Source organism: Cherax quadricarinatus, chromosome 3 (assembly GCF_038502225.1).
Source record: "Cherax quadricarinatus isolate ZL_2023a chromosome 3, ASM3850222v1, whole genome shotgun sequence".
In the NCBI taxonomy this organism is placed as follows: domain Eukaryota; kingdom Metazoa; phylum Arthropoda; class Malacostraca; order Decapoda; family Parastacidae; genus Cherax; species Cherax quadricarinatus.
In genome coordinates this window covers 3,631,708-3,654,487 of record NC_091294.1, presented here as the reverse complement: position 1 = coordinate 3,654,487, position 22,780 = coordinate 3,631,708, and the positions used below count along the sequence as shown (strand labels likewise).

Sequence of the window (22,780 nt, the reverse complement as noted above, 5' to 3'; positions counted from 1 at the left end):
AGGTGCAGTCACTAAAAAGGCTGTGATAATATGAAATGTTGCGATTGTATGTTTGGATGGGACTGCGGTGGCTGGCTGGATTGTAAACACTAGCACCCACAGGACAAGTGAGGCGCGCTCAGGCCACAAGTGGACGTGTCGCAAACGGAACGAATCACGTTGGTTGAGTTTTTTAGCTCTAGTTGAGGCAAAAATTTTGTGTTAAAATGTATCGCTAGTCGGATTTAACGTTAAACGATGCCATCATTGGTCGAGGGTCCACTGTACAAAGAAAGGGGAGCACTGCAAGGGAGCTAGGTGCCCAACGGAGGGAGGGCAAGTACACAGAGGTGGGGGGGAATGGGAAGTAAGGAAATAAATAATGAAGGAACAGAAACACAAGACAGAAGAAAGGCAACCCAGAAGAGAAAAAAGAGGAAAGAGGAAAGGGTAAGAGGGAGAAGAGAAAAAGAAGGAATCGGGTTAAGTCACGGGTGTTCTGAAGTTTGGAACATTTTACAGTGTAGTGGGAGAGGAAGGCCTCTACAGAGACGAAGCCAGGACTAAGATTCCTACAAGGAAAGTTGTGTATTAGGGAGGATTCAGCCAGATGGCGACTGTTAAAGTTGGAAGTAGGGAAGACAGTTTTAGCAGAAGACCAGGCAATAGGATGGCTGTGATCTCTGACGTGACAGAAAAGAGCATTGTTAGTGTCGGCAAGCCTAGCACTATGTTTGTGCTCCCTAAGTCTGTCAGAAAGAGATTGACCAGTTTCTCCAAAGTATTGAAGAGGACAGGAGGAGCAAGAAATGGAGTAGACACCAGGAACATCTGTAGAGGGAGGAGAGGTATGAACGAGATTAGTGCAGAGAGTGTTAGTCTTGCGGAAAGTAAGCTTGATGTCTAAGGTACGGAGAGAATTGAGATTAGAAAGAACAGAAATGTAGGGAAGGAAGAGGACAGAAGAGTTCTCAGGAGTAGAGAGTTTGGGAGAGAAGAAATTACGTTTAGCACGTGAGAGGGCAGAGTCTATGAAATGGGAAGGGTAGCCAAGACGGGAAAACAAATTATGAAGAGTGGAAATTTCTGCTGGAAGGAACTGAGGATCACAGATGCGGAAGGCACGGAGAAAGAGGGAGATAAGAACACTTTTCTTGACAGGGGAAGCATGATAGGAAAAGTAGTGAATGTACATGCCACTGTTTCTCTTCTATGTGCGTGTTATCGTTCCAGTCATGGTATTGTGCCTTTTTTGTTATTTAACCCCAAAAGGGTTAAGAAAATCATAAGGAAAAATGTACATTTACAGTACTGTACTCTATTTAACAATACCGTAAGTTTGTCATCTGTTTGTCAGTACCTACATCAATATCGTCTTATATGATAAAAAACACCGTAGATGATGTACGTATTACTAAAACTGCAGTAGTAACAGGTGGTGGCGGCTACGGAATTATTACTTACGATTATTACTACAGTTAATTTTATGCAGTTATGATTTAATGTTGCATCTTTACGTTTGCTTACATTTCTCGATTAAAATGATGTGCACACAAACACTTATACATGACAAGTTATGGTAAATTTAGCTTTTTATAATAGATTTGCAGTGAAGAGTTTTTACGAGGATAGTGAGGCTCAAGTTAGAGTATGTAGGAAAGAGGGAGATTATTTCCCACTAAAAGTAGGCCTTAGACAAGGTTGTGTGATGTCACGGTGGTTGTTTAATATATTTATAGATGGGGTTGTAAGAGAAGTAAATGCGAGGGTCTTGGCAAGAGGCGTGGAGTTAAATGATAAAGAATCACACACAAAGTGGGAGTTGTCACAGTTGCTCTTTGCTGATGACACTGTGCTCTTGGGAGATTCTGAAGAGAAGTTGCAGAAGTTGGTGGATGAATTTGGTAGGGCATGCAAAAGAAGAAAATTAAAAGTGAATACAGGAAAGAGTAAGGTTGAGGATAACAAAAAGATTAGGTGATGAAGGATTGGATATCAGATTGGAGGGAGAGAGTATGGAGGAGGTGAATGTATTCAGATATTTGGGAGTGGACGTGTCAGCGGATGGGTCTATGAAAGATGAGGTGAATCATAGAATTGATGAGGGGAAAAGGGCGAGCGGTGCACTTAGGAGTCTGTGGGGACAAAGAACTTTGTCCTTGGAGGCAAAGAGGGGAATGTGTGGGAGTATAGTTTTACCAACACTCTTGTATGGGTGTGAAGCATGGGTGATGAATGTTGTAGCGAGGAGAAGGCTGGAGGCAGTGGAGATGTCATGTCTGAGGGCAAATTGTGGTGTGAATGTAATGCAGAGAATTCGTAGTTTGGAAGTTAGGAGGAGGTGTAGGATTACCAAAACTGTTGTCAAGAGGGCTGAGGAAGGGTTGTTGAGGTGGTTTGGACATGTAGAGAGAATGGAGCAAAACAGAATGACTTCAAGAGTGTATCAGTCTGTAGTGGAAGGAAGGCGGGGTAGGGGTCGGCCTAGGAAAGGTTGGAGGGAGGGGTAAAGGAGGTTTTGTGTGCGAGGGGCTTGGACTTTCAGCGGGCATTTGTGAGCATGTTTAATAGGAGTGAATGGAGACAAATGGTTTTTAATACTTGACGTGCTGTTGGAGTGTGAGCAAAGTAACATTTATGAAAGGGTTCAGGGAAACCGGCAGGCCGGACTTGAGTCCTGGAGATGGGAAGTACAGTGCCTGCACTCTGAAGGAGGGGTGTTAATGTTACAGTTTAAAAACTGTAGTGTAAAGCACCCTTCTGGCAAGACAGTGATGGAGCGAATGATGGTGAAAGTTTTTCTTTTTTGGGCCACCCTGCCTTGGTGGGAATCGGCCAGTGTGTTAATAAAAAAAAGTAAAATAATACTGTATAAACATTCAAAAATACACTAAATATATTATAAATGGTGCATAGGTCACATTAAAACAATATTCAAGATGGTTGACACAAACCCACTGCCATTATAGTATGCTCCTCACTTAGTGACGAATTCGTTTTCCAACGTGGTGTTAGGAACAGAACTCTGTCATTAAGTGAGGAGAGGCTGTATTTTATGGTAGTAAATGATAAAATAGACTAGTATCTATGTATGTATTTTATGCATTCATGACTTGCCTAACTTTTTCTTAATTATTTTGGTATTTCTAGACTACACAGTTCTTCTGTAAATTTTTTCAAATTGTCACATATCTCCAAAAATTTTTTTTTAATATATTTATGTAAAAAAAGTGTGTAAATGGACCCACGCAGTTCAACCCGTGTTGTTCAAGGGTCAGCTGTATTGAACAAATACGGTGACATCACACATCTCTATCTAAATTCATCCTTTACAAGAAAACATTTTCTTCTCTCCTACTTATGCTAACCTGAGCCTTGCTTTCTATATAAAATGCTTTACAGGTCTCCCTCAACATTTGCGTTTTCAACTTTAGCGAGCTTCACACATTCTCAAAATCCCAGCCGCCAAATCATATTTAAGTTTCCCACCACCTGCGAGTCCCTACTACCCTCCCTCCGACCCCTGCAACTGGCAGTCAGCCCTCCCACCAGTGTGGTGAGTGTTTTGTTTGTTCATTATTTGCTATTAAACTACAGTATAAATAATGTAAACCCATTCATGACTGCACATTGGAATGGCTACTTGGACAGGTATTGGATGTTGACATCATGTGTTTACTCTTGAATACAGCAAAGAATCAAACATTTCTGCTACTGCAAATAATAACAATAGTAATAATAATAATAATAAATGTGATAGAATTGAAGAAGGAACTCATACAAAAATACGAGGGAGTGGTTGACACATCGTCAATGTGGCTTTGTTTGTGCTGGAGTGAGCATTAGTCTCCGTGCTCTTCCAAACATTTCACAATAATTCATTGTGTTTGGTGCTTGTAGATTGAGTGCGACTGGAGTGGTAGAGGCAGTGCTTGAGGTGTCAGCATAGTTGCTGATCCCCTACATGTGTTGTATAGCTTATCTGAGTATCATAGTACCGTCCATATGTTTTATATATACGATCCCTTACTAGGCCTAGTGACTGTTTGTGTGACGTCATGTGATGCGCATGTGTACGTGAGTACCTCTAACTTCCTCAGTCCACGCATAGATCTACCAGGCAACGCACGGCAGGTTGGGCTCCCTTTCCACAGTCTGACAATATATAGTGTTACCATCCACAAGTGTGTGTATCTTCAACCATCATATCTCCTTTCGAACCCCCACGACAATTGGTGACAGCGGTGTGGGCGTAAAATTGATAATTACGCCGATGCACGGAGATAAATTCTCTCGGATGACGATGGACATTTTGTGTGGCCAGTAGGCCAGCCAAGCCGCTACCCGAGCAAGCATCTACCAGCCCTCTGCACTATTCACTGGTCAGTCTCTGTGTATTAGTGTTTATCTTGCTATTTGCATTACCTCCGAGGGGTTGACCAGGGTTTGCAAAGTAAGCCAAGCCACTTAGGCCAGTCTGTGGTGGGGGAGTCAGCCCAAGCGCAGTCCAGCCAGCCTTACACCATCCAGCCTTGCCTGCCAAGCCAGCTTTCCACCCCTTCTGTGCTCATCATTACAAGTTATCAAGCCAGTCTCTGTGAAGGGTTAAGCCAAGCCACCCAGCAATTAATCCAGGTGACTAACCCAGTACTCAAGCAAGCCACGTGGGTATAGTCTTCTTCATCGCTTTGTGCTTCAAGTTCCAAGCCATTCTGAGTGCTTTATAATCCCTGTGGTGTTGTGGTATTTTGTGGGTTTGTTTATAAGCCAGCTGTCTTAAAATATTTTTGTGCCTAGTGCGGGTGTCCCCAGAGTAGCTTACGTCATTCATCCCATAGGCTCAGTCACCACGCGGTGTCTCACAGCGCTGCCTCAACCACCCACCTCACCCACTACCACTGTTTTTGTACCCTTATTATGGGTTCTAGCATCATATTTTTAAGGACCACATAGAGGGTCAAGAGCCAGGTGTGTTCCTTCGTCAGTTTGCGCCATCGTAAAAGCCTCCTGTGCGAGTTCATCGTCGATTTAAGCGCAAATTCTTCAAGCCGTCAACGTGTTGAGGGTAGCAGGGAACGCCGCCAGCCACGAGTCTCCACCTCTACCCTTCACTACCATCTACCTCATTCTACACCACATCGCTACACTGTTAATGAATAATTTTTTTTCATAGAGACATTTGCGAGTGTTGAGACATTTCTTTTTTGTGTTTCCAGTGATTTCTTAGTGACATTCGGTGGCTCTTGATTAGACTCAGTGTTCATTATATACTGTTTGCAATATTTTTTTTTCTCTCTCTTTCAGTGTTAATTTTTATACTTTATTTATGTCTGTTGTGTTGTGTTCATTTTTTTTATATACTTGAAGTAAGTACTTTAATGTTTTTGCTTGTTGTGTGCAATATATAAGCAGTATAAACTTGTGTTTACGCTTCACAATTATCTTGTGTTCACAGTATTGTGTTCCTTGTCTAGTAATTTATACAGTGAAGTAATTCAGTAACTTGTTACCTTATATTCTGCATCACAACTCGTTGTTGTCCCAGTTATGTTTTTTTTCTCCCAGTATTTGTGTATTCTTGCTGTTTTTGTTTTCATTCATTTGCTATTTTTTTTCTTCTGTGTGTTCAACATTCTTGCATTACTTTTTTTTCATTTAGCCAGTGTCTAATTTGTCTTAACTCCACAGACAATAGTGCCATTATTTTGTTGAAGCAAGACAATTATTTTCCAATTTTTTTTTTTTTTTTGCCAACACAAGACCATATTGCAAGAAAATTCTCATAGTATTGTGCATATATTGATGTGTTATTTTTCCTGCATCACTGTAAGTGTTAATTCTTTCCCTTGTTTTATGTTTTTTTTTCCTCTATTATTTTCATATTTCATTGAACAAATTCACTCTTAGTGCAATTTTTAAGTTCTTCTTTTAAAGTAAATTATTCTTTTGCTTGTTCAGTAAGTGTTGTTTAAGCTGCAAATAAGAGTTAGTGTTCAATCAGTTCATTCCTTGATAATATTTTTTTTTGTTGTTTTTGTAAACTGTATTTTCTTGTGTGTGTTATTTTTTTATTATTGCAACGTTGACTCATTTTACAATAATTCTTGTGTAACATTGTGCTGCCATTCCTTTTTTTTTTTCTTTCAGAAATTTTATGTTGTGTTGTGCAGTACTTTTGATTAGTAATTGTTATTTGCAATATTGCAACAGTTTATTTCAGTGCAGTTTCATATGCCCTGTTCTGTGCATAATATTTTATTCTTTGTGTGTCATTTTCTTTTCTTTTTAGTGAATTGTTTTCCCAGTTTGTTTTAATTTTGCACAAGCTTTATTGATTCCATTTTAACATTTTTGATTGATTTATCATTTATTGTTGAATTTCCTTATTGAATTGAGAGTAAAGACAACTCACTATGCCATTAATTCAATTTAAAGTAAAATTTGAGTAAATTTGATTTGAGTAAAGTACAATTTCTCTTGATTTTCAAAGTGTTGCTTATCCAGTTGAGTAATTTTTTTATTTTCATGTGTGTTCTCCTTGCTACAGTGTGACTTATTTTTTTAAATAAGTAATTTCTTCCCGTTTAAACCTATTGTGTCATTCTCTCTATTTTTCTTGCCTTCATGTCCTTAAGTAAGTTCCCTGAGAAGATGTCCCAGTCACTTTTGATTGTTCACTTAGTGTATCATGCCAGTCGAAGTCGGTATGAATCAGTCCACAGTACCAATATTTCCTTACTGACTGAAAGGCAATACCTAACCCTGGACCAATGTGTTTGTTCTCACAGCTTGTATCTGAGATTTATTAAAGTGCTGCGAAATGTGAAGTTCAGATTAAGCTCCTATAGATTTGTTCATTACTTATTAACATAGCCGAGCGGTCAGGCACTAGTAATACTGTCACTCCTGTCTGGATTCCAGCCACAATATCGTACACGCAGGATAGTGTACAGTTACCTTGGGTTTCAGAAGAACCTCAGACAACCCTGGGTGCTGAGACTACTATCCTTGAGATGGCGACTTGTTCAAGTATTCGTTCCTTCCCAGGGGACGCTTTGAGAAGAACTTTACTTGCAACGAGTTATGCCATCTCTTGCTGATGCCACAAGCCGTTGCAGAAAGACGTTTCTGTGGCTAGTGTACTCACTTGAGTGTTGTTGTTGTCCCTTGTGTTCCAGATGGTGATGCCATCCTCGTTGACAGTAATCCGTGCATTGTAAAAAGTTATTTCTCGAGTAACTTTCACATGTTGTTAACGTTTGTAAGTGTAGTTTCTTTATAGTTGATACCTCGTGTCACTGTGTGTGACTCAGATTGAATATCTGTATTGTTGACCGTGTTTATTTCTTTTCCCCTGTGCTTGCAGTGAGAGATAGTAGATCCATTCTCCATTGCTCATATTGCGTGTTATAGCGTTATTTTTTTCAACCGAGGAGAGTCATCCACTCCACCGAGTTTGTTCATTCCTCCAGTAAGAAAGAACAGATCCCATGTGGTCTGGTGTGATTCGATTCCTGCTCCAGGAAGATCTTATTCTGACTGTGAAGCCACCAGCACCCATTAGTGACTTTGTAATGAGCCAAGAATTACTGTATCAAACAGCCGAGTTGAGTACTCCAAGCAGAAGAGCATACCAGTTAGTAATGCCACAGTCACTAGTGAATGTAGCTGTATCTTTTGTAGATACTTGTTCAGATCGTCCTCAGTCAAGGCATGTGTTAGCCATTGCAGAAGAATTCGATCCACCCAAAGATGATAACCATTCTGCATATGTAAATCTTACCCTCGCAGAGTTGGGTTTAAATGTACATAGTCTGTATAATTAGATGTCCATGATGAATGAAGTTCTCAACTGTGTGTTTTGTTATCAGCTGATCAGTTTTCAGAATTTTTTTTTTTTTTCGTGTTCACATTCCCTCCGAATTCTGAGAATTTAACAGTAATGATCTGTGTGCACCAGATTTGCCTTTGCTTTTAATTACTTTCACCTTGTATGTATATTTATTCTTCCTCAGAATCCGTATAGTGCATGAATACAGATCGATCGATCAATTCCATCCTATATTATACCATGATTTGTTCTTATAATTCGTAATGCATTATGTTAAAACTCATTACATTAGAATCCATTATGTTAACATCCATTGTGATACCATCCATTAGTTTTAAGTTGCACATGTCTTTGTTATTGTATAGAATCAGCGCAGAGCCACCTGCCTGTTCAGCCTATAGCATAGAAATGTATGTCGAGACGACATACGTAACATGACCGAGCTGTCAGCATAGTTGCTGATCCCTTACATGTGATGTATAGCTTACCTGAGTATCATAGTACCATCCATATGTTTTATATATACGATCCCTTACTAGGCCTAGTGACTGTTTGTGTGACGTCACGTGATGCGCATGTGTACGTGAGTACCTCTGTAACTTCCTCTGTCCATGCATAGGTCTACCAGGCAATGCACGGCAGGTTGGGCTCCCTTACCACAGTCTGACAATATATAGTGTTACCATCCACAAGTGTGTTTATCTTCAACCATCATATTTCCTTTCAAACCCCCACGACAGAGAAAGCGGTTGAGGCAGTGGGTGAGGCAGTGGTTGAGGAAGTGGTTGAGGCAGTGGGTGAGGCAGCGGTTGAGGCAGTGGGTGAGGCAGTGGGCGAGGCAGTGGGCGAGGCAGCGGTTGAGGCAGTGGGTGAGGCAGCGGTTGAGGCAGTGGGTGAGGCAGCGGTTGAGGCATTGGGCGAGGCAGCGGTTGAGGCAGTGGGTGAGGCAGTGGGCGAGGCAGCGGTTGAGGCAGTGGGTGAGGCAGCGGTTGAGGCAGTGGGTGAGGCAGCGGTTGAGGCAGTGGGTGAGGCAGCGGTTGAGGCAGTGGGTGAGGCAGCGGTTGAGGCAGTGGTATTTAATAACATATATGTTATTAATATAATAATAATAATAATAATAATAATACATGTTATTAACCCTTTGAGGGTTTCGGACGTACTAGTACGTCTTACGCGCAGGGGTTTTTGACATACTAGTGCGCATAAATTCTAGCGCCGTCAAATCTCTCGGGAAAAGGCTGGTAGGCCTCCATATGAAAGAATGGGTCTATCTGGTCAGTGTGCACAGTATAAAGAAAATCCTGCAGCACACAGTGCATAATGAGAAAAAAAAACTTATACCGTTTTTTTTGGCATAAAACAGCAACTTTGCTCTGTATTTTCGTATGGTATTTATTGTTGTATTCTAGTTTTCTTGGTCTCATTTTATAGAATTGAAAGCATATCACAGAAATTGAGATGATTTTCACTGGTTTTACAATGAAAAGTACCTTGAAATTGAGCTCAAAGTAGGAGAAATGTTCAATTTTTACCAAAGTTCAAAAGTAAACAAATCATGCCAAGCGTCCAATACACCTCAACTGGTGAGTCTAACATTCTTTTGCAAGTGCGCCAATATGATTTATATCATTTTTTACACTAATGCAGTAGTCTGCATAACAGTAAATCTATTTTTTGTGAGAATAAAAATTCAAAGTGGAAAGCAAAAGAATGTAAGAGGGCCTTGAGACGTGACTAATGAACAGAAGAAATGTCATTTTAGTGTCAGGAATGTATTTCTTGTTTGTTCTGGACCCTATTCAGAAATTGGCATTTTTTGAAATTTGTGTGAAATTGGCAAAATTGCTAAATTCTGACCACTGTATTGGATAGTTGAAAATGGTAAATGGGTGGTTTCTTGCACTCATTCAATAGAAAAAATGTAGTTCTAGCGAAATATTCATGTTTTTTGTCGACTAGTACAGAGGAATTGGCCGAAAATGGGGCTCAAATTGGGCAAAATCGCCGATGCATGAACATCGCAGTGACCGCTAACTTCGCGAGAGCATAATTCCGTAAGTTTTCCATCAAATCACATAATTTTGGTGTCATTATGATCGGGAAAAGATTCTCTGTCTTTTCATAAGAAAAAATAATTTTTTTTTTTTTTTAAATTTGGCCGACCCTGAGAACGAGTTTCTGAGAGGGCCTGTCGACCCTCAAAGGGTTAATAATATGTTATTATTTATAACATGTTATTAAATACCACTGCCTCAACTGCTGCCTCAACCGCTGCCTAAACTGCTGCCTCTACCAGTGCCTCAACCGCTGCCTCACCCACTGCCTCAACTGCTGCCTCACCCACTGCCTCACCCACTGCCTCAACCACTGCCTCAACCACTGCCTCAACCACTGCCTCACCCACTGCCTCAACCGCTTCCTCTACATCTGCCTCTACCACTCCAGTCACACTCAATCTACAAGCACCAAACAAAGTGAATTATTGTGAAATGTTTGGAAGAGCACGGAGACTAATGCTCACTCCAGCACAAACAAAGCCACACTGACGATGTGTCAACCACTCCCTTGTATTTTTGTACAATTTCCTTCTTCAATTCTATCGTATTTATCATTATTATTATTATTATTATTATTATTATTATTATTATTATTATTGTTAGTAGCAGAAATGTTTGATTCTTTGCTGTGTTCAAGAGTAAACACATGATGTCACCATCTAATACCTGTCTGAATAGCCATTCCAATATGCAGTCATGAATGGGTTTGCATTATTTATACTGTAGTTTAATAGCAAATAATGAACAAACAAAACACTCACCACACTGGTGGGAGGGCTGGCTGCCAGTTGCGGGGGTCGGAGGGAGGGTAGTAGGGACTGGCAGTGGTTGAGGAAGTGGTGGAGGCAGTGGTATTTAACCCTTTGAGGGTTTCGGACGTACTAGTATGGCTTACGACCCAGGGTTTTTGACGTACTAGTACACCTAAATTCTAGCGCCCTCAAATCTAGTGGGAGAAAGCTGGTACGCCTGCATATTAAAGAATGGGTCTATCTGGTCAGTGTGCATGGTATAAAAAAAATCCTGCAGCACACAGTGCATAATGAGAAAAAAAAAAACTTTGACCGTTTTTTTGGAATAAAACAGCGACTTTGCACTGTATTTTCGTATGGTATTTATTGTTGTATTCTAGTTTTCTTGGTCTCATTTTATAGAATGGAAGGCATATCACAGAAATTGAGATGATTTTGACTGGGTTTACAATGAAAAGTACCTTGAAATTGAGCTCAAAGTAGCAGAAATGATCGATTTTTACCCAAGTTCAAAAGTAAACAAATCATGCCAAGCGTCCAATACACGTCAACTGGTGAGTCTAATATTCTTTTGCTAGTGCGCCAATATGATTCATACCATTTTTTACACTAATGCAGTAGTCTGCATAACAGTAAATCTTCTATTTTTTGTGAGAATAAAAATTCAAAGTGGAAAGCAAAAGAATGTAAGAGGGACTTGAGACATGACTAATGAACAGAGGAAATGTCATTATAGTGCCAGGAATGTATTTCTTGTTTGTTCTGCACCTTATTCGGAAATTGGCATCTTTTGAAATTTGTGTGAAATTGGCAAAATTGCTAAATTCTGACCACTGTACTGGATAGTTGAAATTGGTAAATGGGTGGTTTCTTGCACTCATTCAATAGAAAAAATGGAGTTCTAGCGAAATATTCATGGTTTTTGTCGACTAGTACAGTGGATCTGGCCGAAAACGGGGTTCAAAGTGGGCAAAATCGCCGATCCGTAAACATCGCCGAGACCGCTAACTTTGCAAGAGCAAAATTCCGTAAGTTTTCCATTAAATTTCATATTTTTGGTATCATTATGATCGGGAAAAGATTATCTATTCATAAGAAATTTTTTTTTTTTTTTTTTTTTAATTTGGCCGACCCTGAGAACGAGTCTCGGAGAGGGCCTGTCGACCCTCAAAGGGTTAATAACATACATGTTATTAAACCATAATATGTATGTACAGTGGGCCCTCGCTTTTCGTAGTTCTCGGCAATCGTAAATTTCGGAAATCATAGGGATATTTTCGTATAAACATGGGCTCGCTTTTCATAGGTTGACTCGCGAGTTGTAGTTTGTCCGGGACACGTACCCACGGCGTGATCCGTGGTGGCAGCCAGTATAGCATTGTTTACCAGTGAGCGAAGGTCCCCTCACGTGCTCCAGCCTAATATGACATAATATTCCATTTATTTTAGTGCTTGCAAGTACTAAATAAGCTACCATGGCTCCAAAGAAAGCTCCTAGTGTCAAGCCTGTGGTAAAGAAGGTGAGAAATACGATTGAATTTAAGAAAGCGATCATTGAACAATATGAAAGTGGTACAAATGCGGCCGAACTGGCCAGGATGTATAAGAAACCCTACAAAACCTTATGTTCCATAGTGGCCAAGAAAAAGGAAATCAAGGGCACTGTTGTTGCAAAGGGGGTAACTCTTTCTTTCTTTCAACACACCGGCCGTATCCCACCGAGGCGGGGTGGCCCAAAAGGAAAAACGAAAGTTTCTCCTTTTACATTTAGTAATATATACAGGAGAAGAGGTTACTAGCCCCTTGCTCCCGGCATTTTAGTCGCCTCTTACAACACGCATGGCTTATGGAGGAAGAATTCTGTTCCACTTCCCCATGGAGATAAGAGGAAATAAACAAGAATAAGAACTAGAAAGAAAATAGAAGAAAACCCAGAGGGGTGTGTATATATGTGCTTGTACATGTATGTGTAGTGTGACCTAAGTGTAAGTAGAAGTAGCAAGACGTACCTGAAATCTTGCATGTTCATGAGACAGAAAAAAGGACACCAGCAATCCTACCATCATGTAAAACAATTACAGGCTTTCGTTTTACACTCACTTGGCAGGACGGTAGTACCTCCCTGGGCGGTTGCTGTCTACCAACCTACTACCTATAAGGGGGGTAACTATGCTGACAAAAATGATATCACCAGACTCGAAGAGGTTGAGAAGTTATTATTGGTGAGGATAAATGAGAAACAATTAGCAAAAGATACTCTTATGACTTCGATTATTTGTGAAAAGGCTAGGCAGTTGCATGACGATTTTGTGAAAATAAATGGTATAAAATACCGACACAATGGAAACATAAACACATATGCAGTTTAATGTGATCCTTTATTGACAACGTTTTGCCCACACAGTGGGCTTTTTCAAGTCACAAACAGATCTACCTGGGGTGGAAGGTACGTGAGTATTTATAGTCAGGTTCAGAATGTTGAGGTCAGGTGGAGAATGCTGCATCTGATGATCTACTGGGTGGGGTTATAGAGTCTAAAATCTTGGGTAGCTTGGCAGGGGTATTGGACAAGTTGTGAGCAGACCTTCTGCAGTGTTCTATGTTCTTATGTGGGATAGCGATGAAGAAGCTTCTTGGCAAGTGGTTCAGCTATGTTATAGAAGCCATTGTTCTGGTTGAAATTGTTGGTTATAGAGATAAGCGATGATTCCAGGATTCTTCGGTATTGACTTATTGCCACAGAAGACAACACTCAATTCCGAAGAATCCTGGAATCATCGCTTATCTCTATAACCAACAGTTTCAACCAGAACAATGGCTTCTATAACATAGCTGAACCACTTGCCAAGAAACTTCTTCATCACTATCCCACATAAGAACATAGAACACTGCAGAAGGTCTGCTCACAACTTGTCCAATACCCCTGCCAAGCTACCCAAGATTTGAGACTATAACCCCACCCCAGGTAGATCTGTTTGTGACTTGAAAAAGCCCACTGTGTGGGCGAAACGTTGTCAATAAAGGATCACATTAAACTGCATGTGTGTTTATGTTTCCATGACGATTTGGTAAATAAATTGCCTGCAACTAGTGGTGATGTGAGTGAATTTAAGGCCAGCAAAGGCTGGAAATGGGAAGTACAATGCCTGCACTTTAAAGGAGGGGTTTGGGATATTGGCAGTTTGGAGGGATATGTTGTGTATCTTTATACGTATATGCTTCTAAACTGTTGTATTCTGAGCACCTCTGCAAAAGCAGTGATAATGTGTGAGTGTGGTGAAAGTGTTGAATGATGATGAAAGTATTTTCTTTTTGGGGATTTTCTTTCTTTTTTGGGTCACCCTGCCTCGGTGGGAGACGACCGACTTGTTGAAAAAAAAAAAAGGCTGGTTTGAGAGATTTAAGAACCGTACTGGCATACACAGTGTGGTAAGGCATGGTGAGGCTGCCAGTTCAGACCACAAGGCTGCTGAAAAATATGTGCATGAATTCAAGGAGTACATAGAGGCTGAAGGACTGAAACCTGAACAAGTGTTCAATTGTAACGAAACAGGCCTCTTTTGGAAGAAAATGCCAAAGAGGACCTTCATTACACAGGAGGAAAAGGCAATGCCAGGACACAAGCCTGTGAAAGACAGGCTGACACTAATGTTCTGTGCTAATGCTAGTGGGGATTTCAAAGTGAAGCCATTACTAGTGTACCATTCTGAAAATCCCAGAGTGGTCAGGAAAAACAATGTTATGAAGAGTAAATTGTGTGTGTTTTGGAAATCTAATAATAAGGCATGGGTCACGAGGGAAATTTTCGTCGAGTGGTTCAATGAAGTGTTTGGCCCTAGTGTGAAGCAGTATCTCCTGGAAAAGAAATTGGGTCTCAAGTGCCTGCTAGTAATGGACAATGCACCTGCTCATCCTCCAAACTTGGATGACCTAATTTTCGAGGAGTTTGGGTTCATCACAGTAGTAGTTCTTGCCCCCGAATACCACTCCTCTCCTCCAGTCCATGGACCAGCAGGTCATTGCAAACTTTAAAAAAAACTACACAAAAGCAATGTTTCACAGGTGCTTGACTCTGACCACAGACACTCACTTGACCCTAAGGGAATTTTGGAGAGAGCACTTCAGCATCCTCCATTGCATAACCCTTACAGGTATGGCTTGGGAGGGAGTGACCACCAGGACTTGGAGCTCTGCCTGGAGAAAATTGTGGCCAGATTGTGTCGACAAGAGGGATTTTGAAGGGTTTGGGACTGACCCTGATGAGCCTATGTCTGTTGTAAAATCAATTGTGGCACTGGGGAGTTCCTTGGGGTTGGATGTGAGTTTGGAGGATGTGGAAGAATTGGTGGAAGACCACAACGAAGAGCTCACCACCGAGGAGCTGCATGAGCTTCAGCAGGAAGAGCAACAGATCATAGCTCAGAATCTTGCTGCAGAGGAGAGGGAAGAGATGTAAGAAGGTGCTTTCTTCAGAAATTAAAAGAGATTTTTACTATGTGGGGTAAGATGGAAAGCTTTATGGAGAAACATCACCCTAACAAGGTTGTTGCAAGCCATGTTGGCAACATGTACAGGGACAAAGTCTTGGGCCATTTTAGGGAAGTGTTAAAGAGACGCCAGAAGCAGAGCTCTCTGGACAGTTACTTTGCGAGACAGGACTCCAGTGACTCTCAAGGTGGTCCTAGTTGCATTAAGAAACAGAGAAGCGAAGCAACCCCAGAAAAGCAAATGGTACCTGAGGTGTTGATGGAAGGGGATTCCCCTTCCAAACTGTAAACAATCCAATCTCTCTCCTCCTCCAGTCCCCCATACACTAAGAAGAATCTCCAATAAAGGTAAGTGTTATGCTGTTAATGTTTCATTCATCATTTCCCATTGTATTGTTTATGTACTACATGTATATTTCATGTAAAAAAAATTTTTGTTTTAATACTTCTGGGTGTCAGGAACGGATTAATTGTATTTACATTATTTCTTATGGGGAAAATTGATTCGCAAATCGTAAATTTCATTTATAGTAGCTCCTCCAGGAACGGATTAATTACGAAAAACGAGGGACCACTGTATTTAGTAAAATTTACGACGTTTTCATGTATTTTATGATTGTTCATGGTTCAACAAGTTAAGGAAGCAATATATTAGGGTAAGATATAAACAGCTATTGGAGGATAGATGAGCTAATGAGAGCATAGGCAATGGGGTCGAAGAGGTATGGGGTAGGTTTAAAAATGTAGTGTTAGAGTGTTCAGCAGAAGTTTGTGGTTACAGGAAAGTGGGTGCAGGAGGGAAGAGGAGCGATTGGTGGAATGATGATGTAAAGAGAGTAGTAAGGGAGAAAAAGTTAGCATATGAGAAGTTTTTAAAAAGTAGAAGTGATGCAAGGAGGGAAGAGTATATGGAGAAAAATAGAGAGGTTAAGAGAGTGGTGAAGCAATGTAAAAAGAGAGCAAATGAGAGAGTGGGTGAGATGTTATCAACAAATTTTGTTGAAAATAAGAAAAAGTTTTGGAGTGAGATTAACAAGTTAAGAAAGCCTAGAGAACAAATGGATTTGTCAGTTAAAAATAGGAGAGGAGAGTTATTAAATGGAGAGTTAGAGGTATTGGGAAGATGGAGGGAATATTTTGAGGAATTGTTAAATGTTGATGAAGATAGGGAAGCTGTGATTTCGTGTATAGGGCAAGGAGGAATAACATCTTGTAGGAGTGAGGAAGAGCCAGTTGTGAGTGTGGGGGAAGTTCGTGAGGCAGTAGGTAAAATGAAAGGGGGTAAGGCAGCTGGGATTGATGGGATCAAGATAGAAATGTTAAAAGCAGGTGGGGATAAAAGAGAGTGCAAAAATTATAGGGGGATAAGTCTGTTGAGTATACCTGGTAAAGTGTATGGTAGAGTTATAATTGAAAGAATTAAGAGTAAGACGGAAAATAGGATAGCAGATGAACAAGGAAGCTTTAGGAAAGGTAGGGGGTGTGTGGACCAGGTGTTTACAGTGAAACATATAAGTGAACAGTATTTAGATAAGGCTGAAGAGGTCTTTGTGGCATTTATGGATTTGGAAAAGGCGTATGACAGGGTGGATAGGGGGGCAATGTGGCAGATGTTGCAAGTGTATGGTGTAGGAGGTAGGTTACTGAAAGCAGTGAAGAGTTTTTACGAGGATAGTGAGGCTCAAGTTAGAGTATGTAGGAAAGAGGGAAATTTTTTCCCAGTAAAAGTAGGCCTTAGACAAGGATGTGTGATGTCACCGTGGTTGTTTAATATATTTATAGATGGGGTTGTAAGAGAAGTAAATGCGAGGGTCTTGGCAAGAGGCGTGGAGTTAAAAGATAAAGAATCACACACAAAGTGGGAGTTGTCACAGCTGCTCTTTGCTGATGACACTGTGCTCTTGGGAGATTCTGAAGAGAAGTTGCAGAGATTGGTGGATGAATTTGGTAGGGTGTGCAAAAGAAGAAAATTAAAGGTGAATACAGGAAAGAATAAGGTTATGAGGATAACAAAAAGATTAGGTGATGAAAGATTGAATATCAGATTGGAGGGAGAGAGTATGGAGGAGGTGAACGTATTCAGATATTTGGGAGTGGACGTGTCAGCAGATGGGTCTATGAAAGATGAGGTGAATCATAGAATTGATGAGGGAAAAAGAGTGAGTGGTGCACTTAGGAGTCTGGAGACAAAGAACTTTGTCCTTGGAGGCAAAGAGGGGAATGTATGAGAGTATAGTTTTACCAACACTCTTATATGGGTGTGAAGCATGGGTGATGAATGTTGCAGCGAGGAGAAGGCTGGAGGCAGTGGAGATGTCATGTCTGAGGGCAATGTGTGGTGTGAATATAATGCAGAGAATTCGTAGTTTGGAAGTTAGGAGGAGGTGCGGGATTACCAAAACTGTTGTCCACAGGGCTGAGGAAGGGTTGTTGAGGTGGTTCGGACATGTAGAGAGAATGGAGCGAAACAGAATGACTTCAAGAGTGTATCAGTCTGTAGTGGAAGGAAGGCGGGGTAGGGGTCGGCCTAGGAAAGGTTGGAGGGAGGGAGTAAAGGAGGTTTTGTGTGCGAGGGGCTTGGACTTCCAGCAGGCATGCGTGAGCGTGTTTGATAGGAGTGAATGGAGACAAATGGTTTTTAATACTTGACGTGCTGTTGGAGTGTGAGCAAAGTAACATTTATGAAGGGATTCAGGGAAACCGGCAGGCCGGACTTGAGTCCTGGAGATGGGAAGTACAGTGCCTGCACTCTGAAGGAGGGGTGTTAATGTTGCAGTTTAAAAACTGTAGTGTAAAGCACCCTTCTGGCAAGACAGTGATGGAGTGAATGATGGTGAAAGTTTTTCTTTTTCGGGCCACCCTGCCTTGGTGGGAATCGGCCAGTGTGATAATAAAAAAAAAATAATAATAATTTTGGGACACCAAACATTCGCAATTTTTCAACATTCGCAAGGCTCTTGATCCCCTAACCCTCGCGAATGTTGAGGGAGACCTGTATTATATCATGTTTCTATGTTATTAATATTGTTTATTATGTCATATTAGATGAATTGTGCTAGATAAATAAGCCTTAGAGTTGATATTAATGTCATATTGAAGGACTGTCCTGTCCTGCCTGCAAACTCTCCTGCCTCATACGCCAACAGGAGTCTTCAATAAAGGTAAAACTGATTTAAATGTTCATTTATCCATTAAAATTAGTTCTTTATATTTATTTCTCATTGTTTTCTGTATGTAAAACTATAGTATTTATTCTTAAAAAAAATTAATTTTTTGTGAATATTTTTGGGTGGTATGGATTAATTGGATTTACATTATTTCTTATGGGAAATATTGCTTCAACTTTATTCCGTTTCGACTTCATGCCTAGCTCCTGGAATGAATTATGGCTGAAACTCAGGGTCCCACTCTATTATTATTATTATTATTATTATTAACACACTGGCCGATTCCCACCAAGGCAGGGTGGCCCAAAAAAGAAAAACTTTCACCATCATTCACTCCATCACTGTCTTGCCAGAAGGGTGCTTTACACTACAGTTTTTAAGATGCAACATTAACACTCCTCCTGTATTATAATATTTAAATATTTAAAAATTTATCACTAGGCATATCCCTGATAAAGAATATCTTTCAGTGATTGACTTCTGTTTAACTAAAGTTCTGACCTGTGATGAAGTGACTAACTACACTTCACTGAAGCTAACTTGGGCATCACAAGCTTCTTGCCAACAGAGAGCAGGACGATCTGGACGAGTTTCCACAGGAAGAGTTTATCGTCTTGTGCCACAAAATCTTTTTAAGGTTAGCAAAATTAATGGAATGTGTCTGATCCACTCGTCTTTAGTGTGCAGTATTATTTTAGGCATGATTCGGTTAAAAATTTAGTTTTCCAGTCTGGTAGACAGCAACCATCCTGGAAGGTATGGTATTACCATCCTGTCATTCAAGTAACAGAAACTTTATTAAATGTTTTTTCACCAGCAGATTTAGTTGTCTTTCTTTAAGGCCTCATGAGCATGTTAGAGACAAATATATCTTCAAATATATTCTATATCTTTTGTATAATACTCATCTTTAATTTCTGGTGTTTAATCCCTTCACTGTCTCTTAAGTAGATCTACATTATTTTTGCCAGCATCACTCATGCAGATATTCATTTTAAATGCAACTCCCTTAGATATACAGCAAGTGTTAAATTTTGGCATGAGAGAATACACGGGAAGGCCCTGTGTATTCTGCACCCTCTTTTTAGTGTTCCACTTTTTCATAGGTTTTCTGTTAAGCCATTGTTCATTATGTTCAGTGCTTTTACCACTTTTCCACCATTTTTGGACAACATTTGTGTAAGGGAGGGGTGACTGGCATCATCTTGTAAGGTAAGTATTGTATGTACTGTATATTAATTTTACCTTTTTTTTTATGCCTAAATATATTGAGCATTTAATGTATGATAGTGTAAACATGTTATCAGACATTTTAGATGCATTCAATACAGAAATAACTGCTCTTTTTCACCTGGTGATTTTTGGTGATTGCATGGGGTCGAGAACCTAACAGCTGTACAAACGGGGCCCTCTTGAATGAAAAAAATCTTTCACACCTGTTACATGTTGAGTGGGTGGGGGGCAAAACAAACTTCTAGTCTTATAAATATTTGACTTAGTGTTTTAGGACTGGAAGAAGCTTGGGTTCAGAGTAGTGAAATTTTTTGCATTCTCAAGATTTCTCTGAAGATGAGTAAGGGCCCTTTACATCTCCATCGTCTGTTTACTGGGTTTTTACTAGACCTGCTTCAATTATTGGGATGCCTTCAACCATGATCAGTAATTCCTGGTTTTAGTTTTTTACGAGAAATAGGGTAAAATTTTGCTTTTTGCATAGTGGTGAATTTAAAATGAAGGGCAAATGTAATACTGGAGAGGCCTGGAGACATAATTAATAACAGGAATTGTGACTCTAGTGGCTGGAATGCCTACAATGTTTATTTTAGACTTTTTTAAATTAGAATTTTTTTTAAATTTGCATAAAATAGGCTAAATTACCAACTAAGGTGCAGTTTATAAGGTAGTTCTGATCATTGAACGAGCGATTGCTTGTGCTCGATAGAACAGAAAGGATACTAGCCAGATAAGTAAGAATTTTGTTGAATTCGGCAATTGAACTAGCTTAAAATGAGGCTCGTCTGGCGAAATTGCCAATGTGTAAATTGGACCCAGACTGCCAGCTTTCTGCCTACATGATTCCGATAGGTTTCCATGGAATTTTGTATTTTTGTTATCATTATCAGTTCATTACATGAACTTAGCTCTTGTAAATACTACAGCACAGGCCCTGAACTCAAACCTGTAGTACATACTACGGCACAGCCCTTGAAACAGTTAAGCATTGCATTAAACATAATAAATCATAATAGTGAACAACAAGTACATTATCATTTTTATTTTTTTAAGATTTGGAGACCTTAAAAGAAAAACTGTTTGGCAGTTTTGGGGATCCAAGCACATAACCCTGTTTTTTTCCCACAAGTCCTTCACTTTGTTTTAAGCAGTTTTGTAATGCATGCAATTTCCAGGAACGTAACTGACATATTAACCCTTTCAGGACTTTCAACATACTAGTACGTCTTGCACGCCAGAGTTATTGACGTACTAGTACGCATGAATTCTGGCGCCTTCAAATCAAGCGGGAAAAGGCTGGTAGGTCTAGATGTGAGAGAATGGGTCTGTGTGGTCAGTGTGCACACTAGGAAAAAAAATTGTAGACCCAGTGGTGCATTGTGGGAACACTATTTTAGTACACCTTGTTCACCATGCCTCGCGGTAAGAAACACCTCACTCCTCGGTGAATTGAGACACTTTTGTTCCCCAGTGACAGTTCTAATACAGATGGAAGTGTCAGTGAAGACGAGTGTCAAGGTTTTGATGAGGTGACCGAAACTAATGACCATAATACCGGTAATAATGAGGAAAATCCAGATGACCCTCAACCTTCAACCTCTGGCGCTGGGCCGTCTTGTTCACATTCAATTGTATCAGAATGAAAGAGGAAACTCGTATTTTTCCCACATCCAGGACTCAAATGTGAGCATTGGTGATGATAGTGGCAGTGAATATGAACTACAAGCTCTTGACAACAGTTCCAGTAGCGAGAGTGAAGTAGAACATTCTCCAGTGAAGCGTCAATATGTACGACGCTATATGCGCTCTGGTAGTGCGCCATATGCTATTCCAAGGGGAAGGAGTACATCCAGTGGCTGTCCAACAGGAACAGATAGTGAAAATGAAGATGATAGTGTTGCAATTGGGATGGAAAATGTGCATACATCTGGTGGTTGTAGTGGTGGTGCTAGCCGTGAGGCACTAACAGTGGGCCATGCCGCTGATTCAGCTGAACTACAACAAAGGCCACCATTCCCCACCACACCAGTCTCCACAACCACAACCTCCACAACCACAACCACAACCACTTGTCAATATCCAGTACCCACCAGCAAACCGCACCTGGGATTGGCAGGTAGCTGACAGTTTTGTTCCCAATCCCCATCAGTTTGATGAAAGTCAAAGTGGAATACGACCATCTTGTACACTTGGGAACAATGCCACTGAACTGGAATGTTTCGAGTTATTCTTTGACGAACCCCTGATGGAAATTATTGTCAGGGAAAGCAACAGATACTTCAATTACACCATGGCAAACAAAATATTTTCACCAAAATCACATCTACACCAGTGGAAGGAGACAACTGTGGCTGAGATGTATCTTTTCTTTGCCACAATAATGCTTATGCCACATGTGTATAAGCACAGTGTCAAACCATACTGGTCAACAGACTGGTTGATTGCATCCCCAGGTTTCAGTGATATAATGCGAGTGAATCGATTTGTGCTACTATTATGTATACTACACTTCTCAGACAAAACCAGGCCTGACATAAACGACAGGTTATATAAGATTAGGAATGTGTTTGTGTATCTGAAACAGAAATTCAATATGTATTTTTATCCTTTCAGGAAGCTTGTTATTGATGAGTCTTTGATTCTGTTCAAAGGTAGACTGTCGTTCAAGCAGTATATACCAAGCAAAAGGAAACGCTTCGGTATAAAGTTGTTTGTGCTTTGTGACTGCTACAGTGGTCTTGTATTGGATATTATTATGTACACAGGAAGTAATACATTGGAAGATACCAGGAAGTTATCGGACATCTCTGGTGATGTGGTTAGAACAATGATGGCACCATATCTTGGTAAGTAGCGTATATTATATACTGATAACTGGTACACGAGCCCCTTCGTGATTTTTTGCGAGTGAATGTGACAGATGTCTGGGGTACAGTGCATGCAGATCATAAGCATATGCCTAGGTTCGATGCTGGCACTTGTAGAGGTGAGGTGCAGGCGTTTGCTGCCAATGACATCATGGCATTTTGGTGGCATGACAAACGAGATGTCACACTGTTGTCATCAGTTCACCCTGACGAAATGACAGACACTGGCAGGCAGAATAGAGAGACCAATGAAGCCATTCTAAAACCTGCAGCTGTGATGGACTACACCCTCACTATGCATTCAGTATACATGCTGATTGTGTTCACAAGAGTTATAAGTGGTACATAAAACTCTTTTCCATGCTCAATGCTTATAATATGTGTAAGAGGACCAGAAACAAACCACC

General features: G+C 40.4%; 1 protein-coding gene across 5 annotated transcripts in view; it reads left to right on the top strand.

Annotated features, from left to right (window-relative positions):
* Positions 1 to 18,996, top strand: part of LOC128706559 (ATP-dependent RNA helicase TDRD9) — a 143,178-nt gene extending 124,182 nt beyond the window's left edge. For 2 of the 5 annotated variants that reach the window (XM_053801485.1, XM_053801484.1), the window contains one exon: positions 18,744 to 18,996. In XM_053801485.1, coding sequence (XP_053657460.1) covers positions 18,744 to 18,994 — 251 coding nt within the window. In that variant the 3' untranslated portion in view covers positions 18,995 to 18,996. Of the gene's footprint in view, positions 1 to 3,381; positions 3,534 to 18,743 lie in introns of those variants that run through there. The other 3 variants (XM_070093494.1, XM_070093517.1, XM_053801486.2) reach the window with 3 other exon arrangements.
* The last annotated feature ends 3,784 nt before the right edge of the window (positions 18,997 to 22,780 follow it).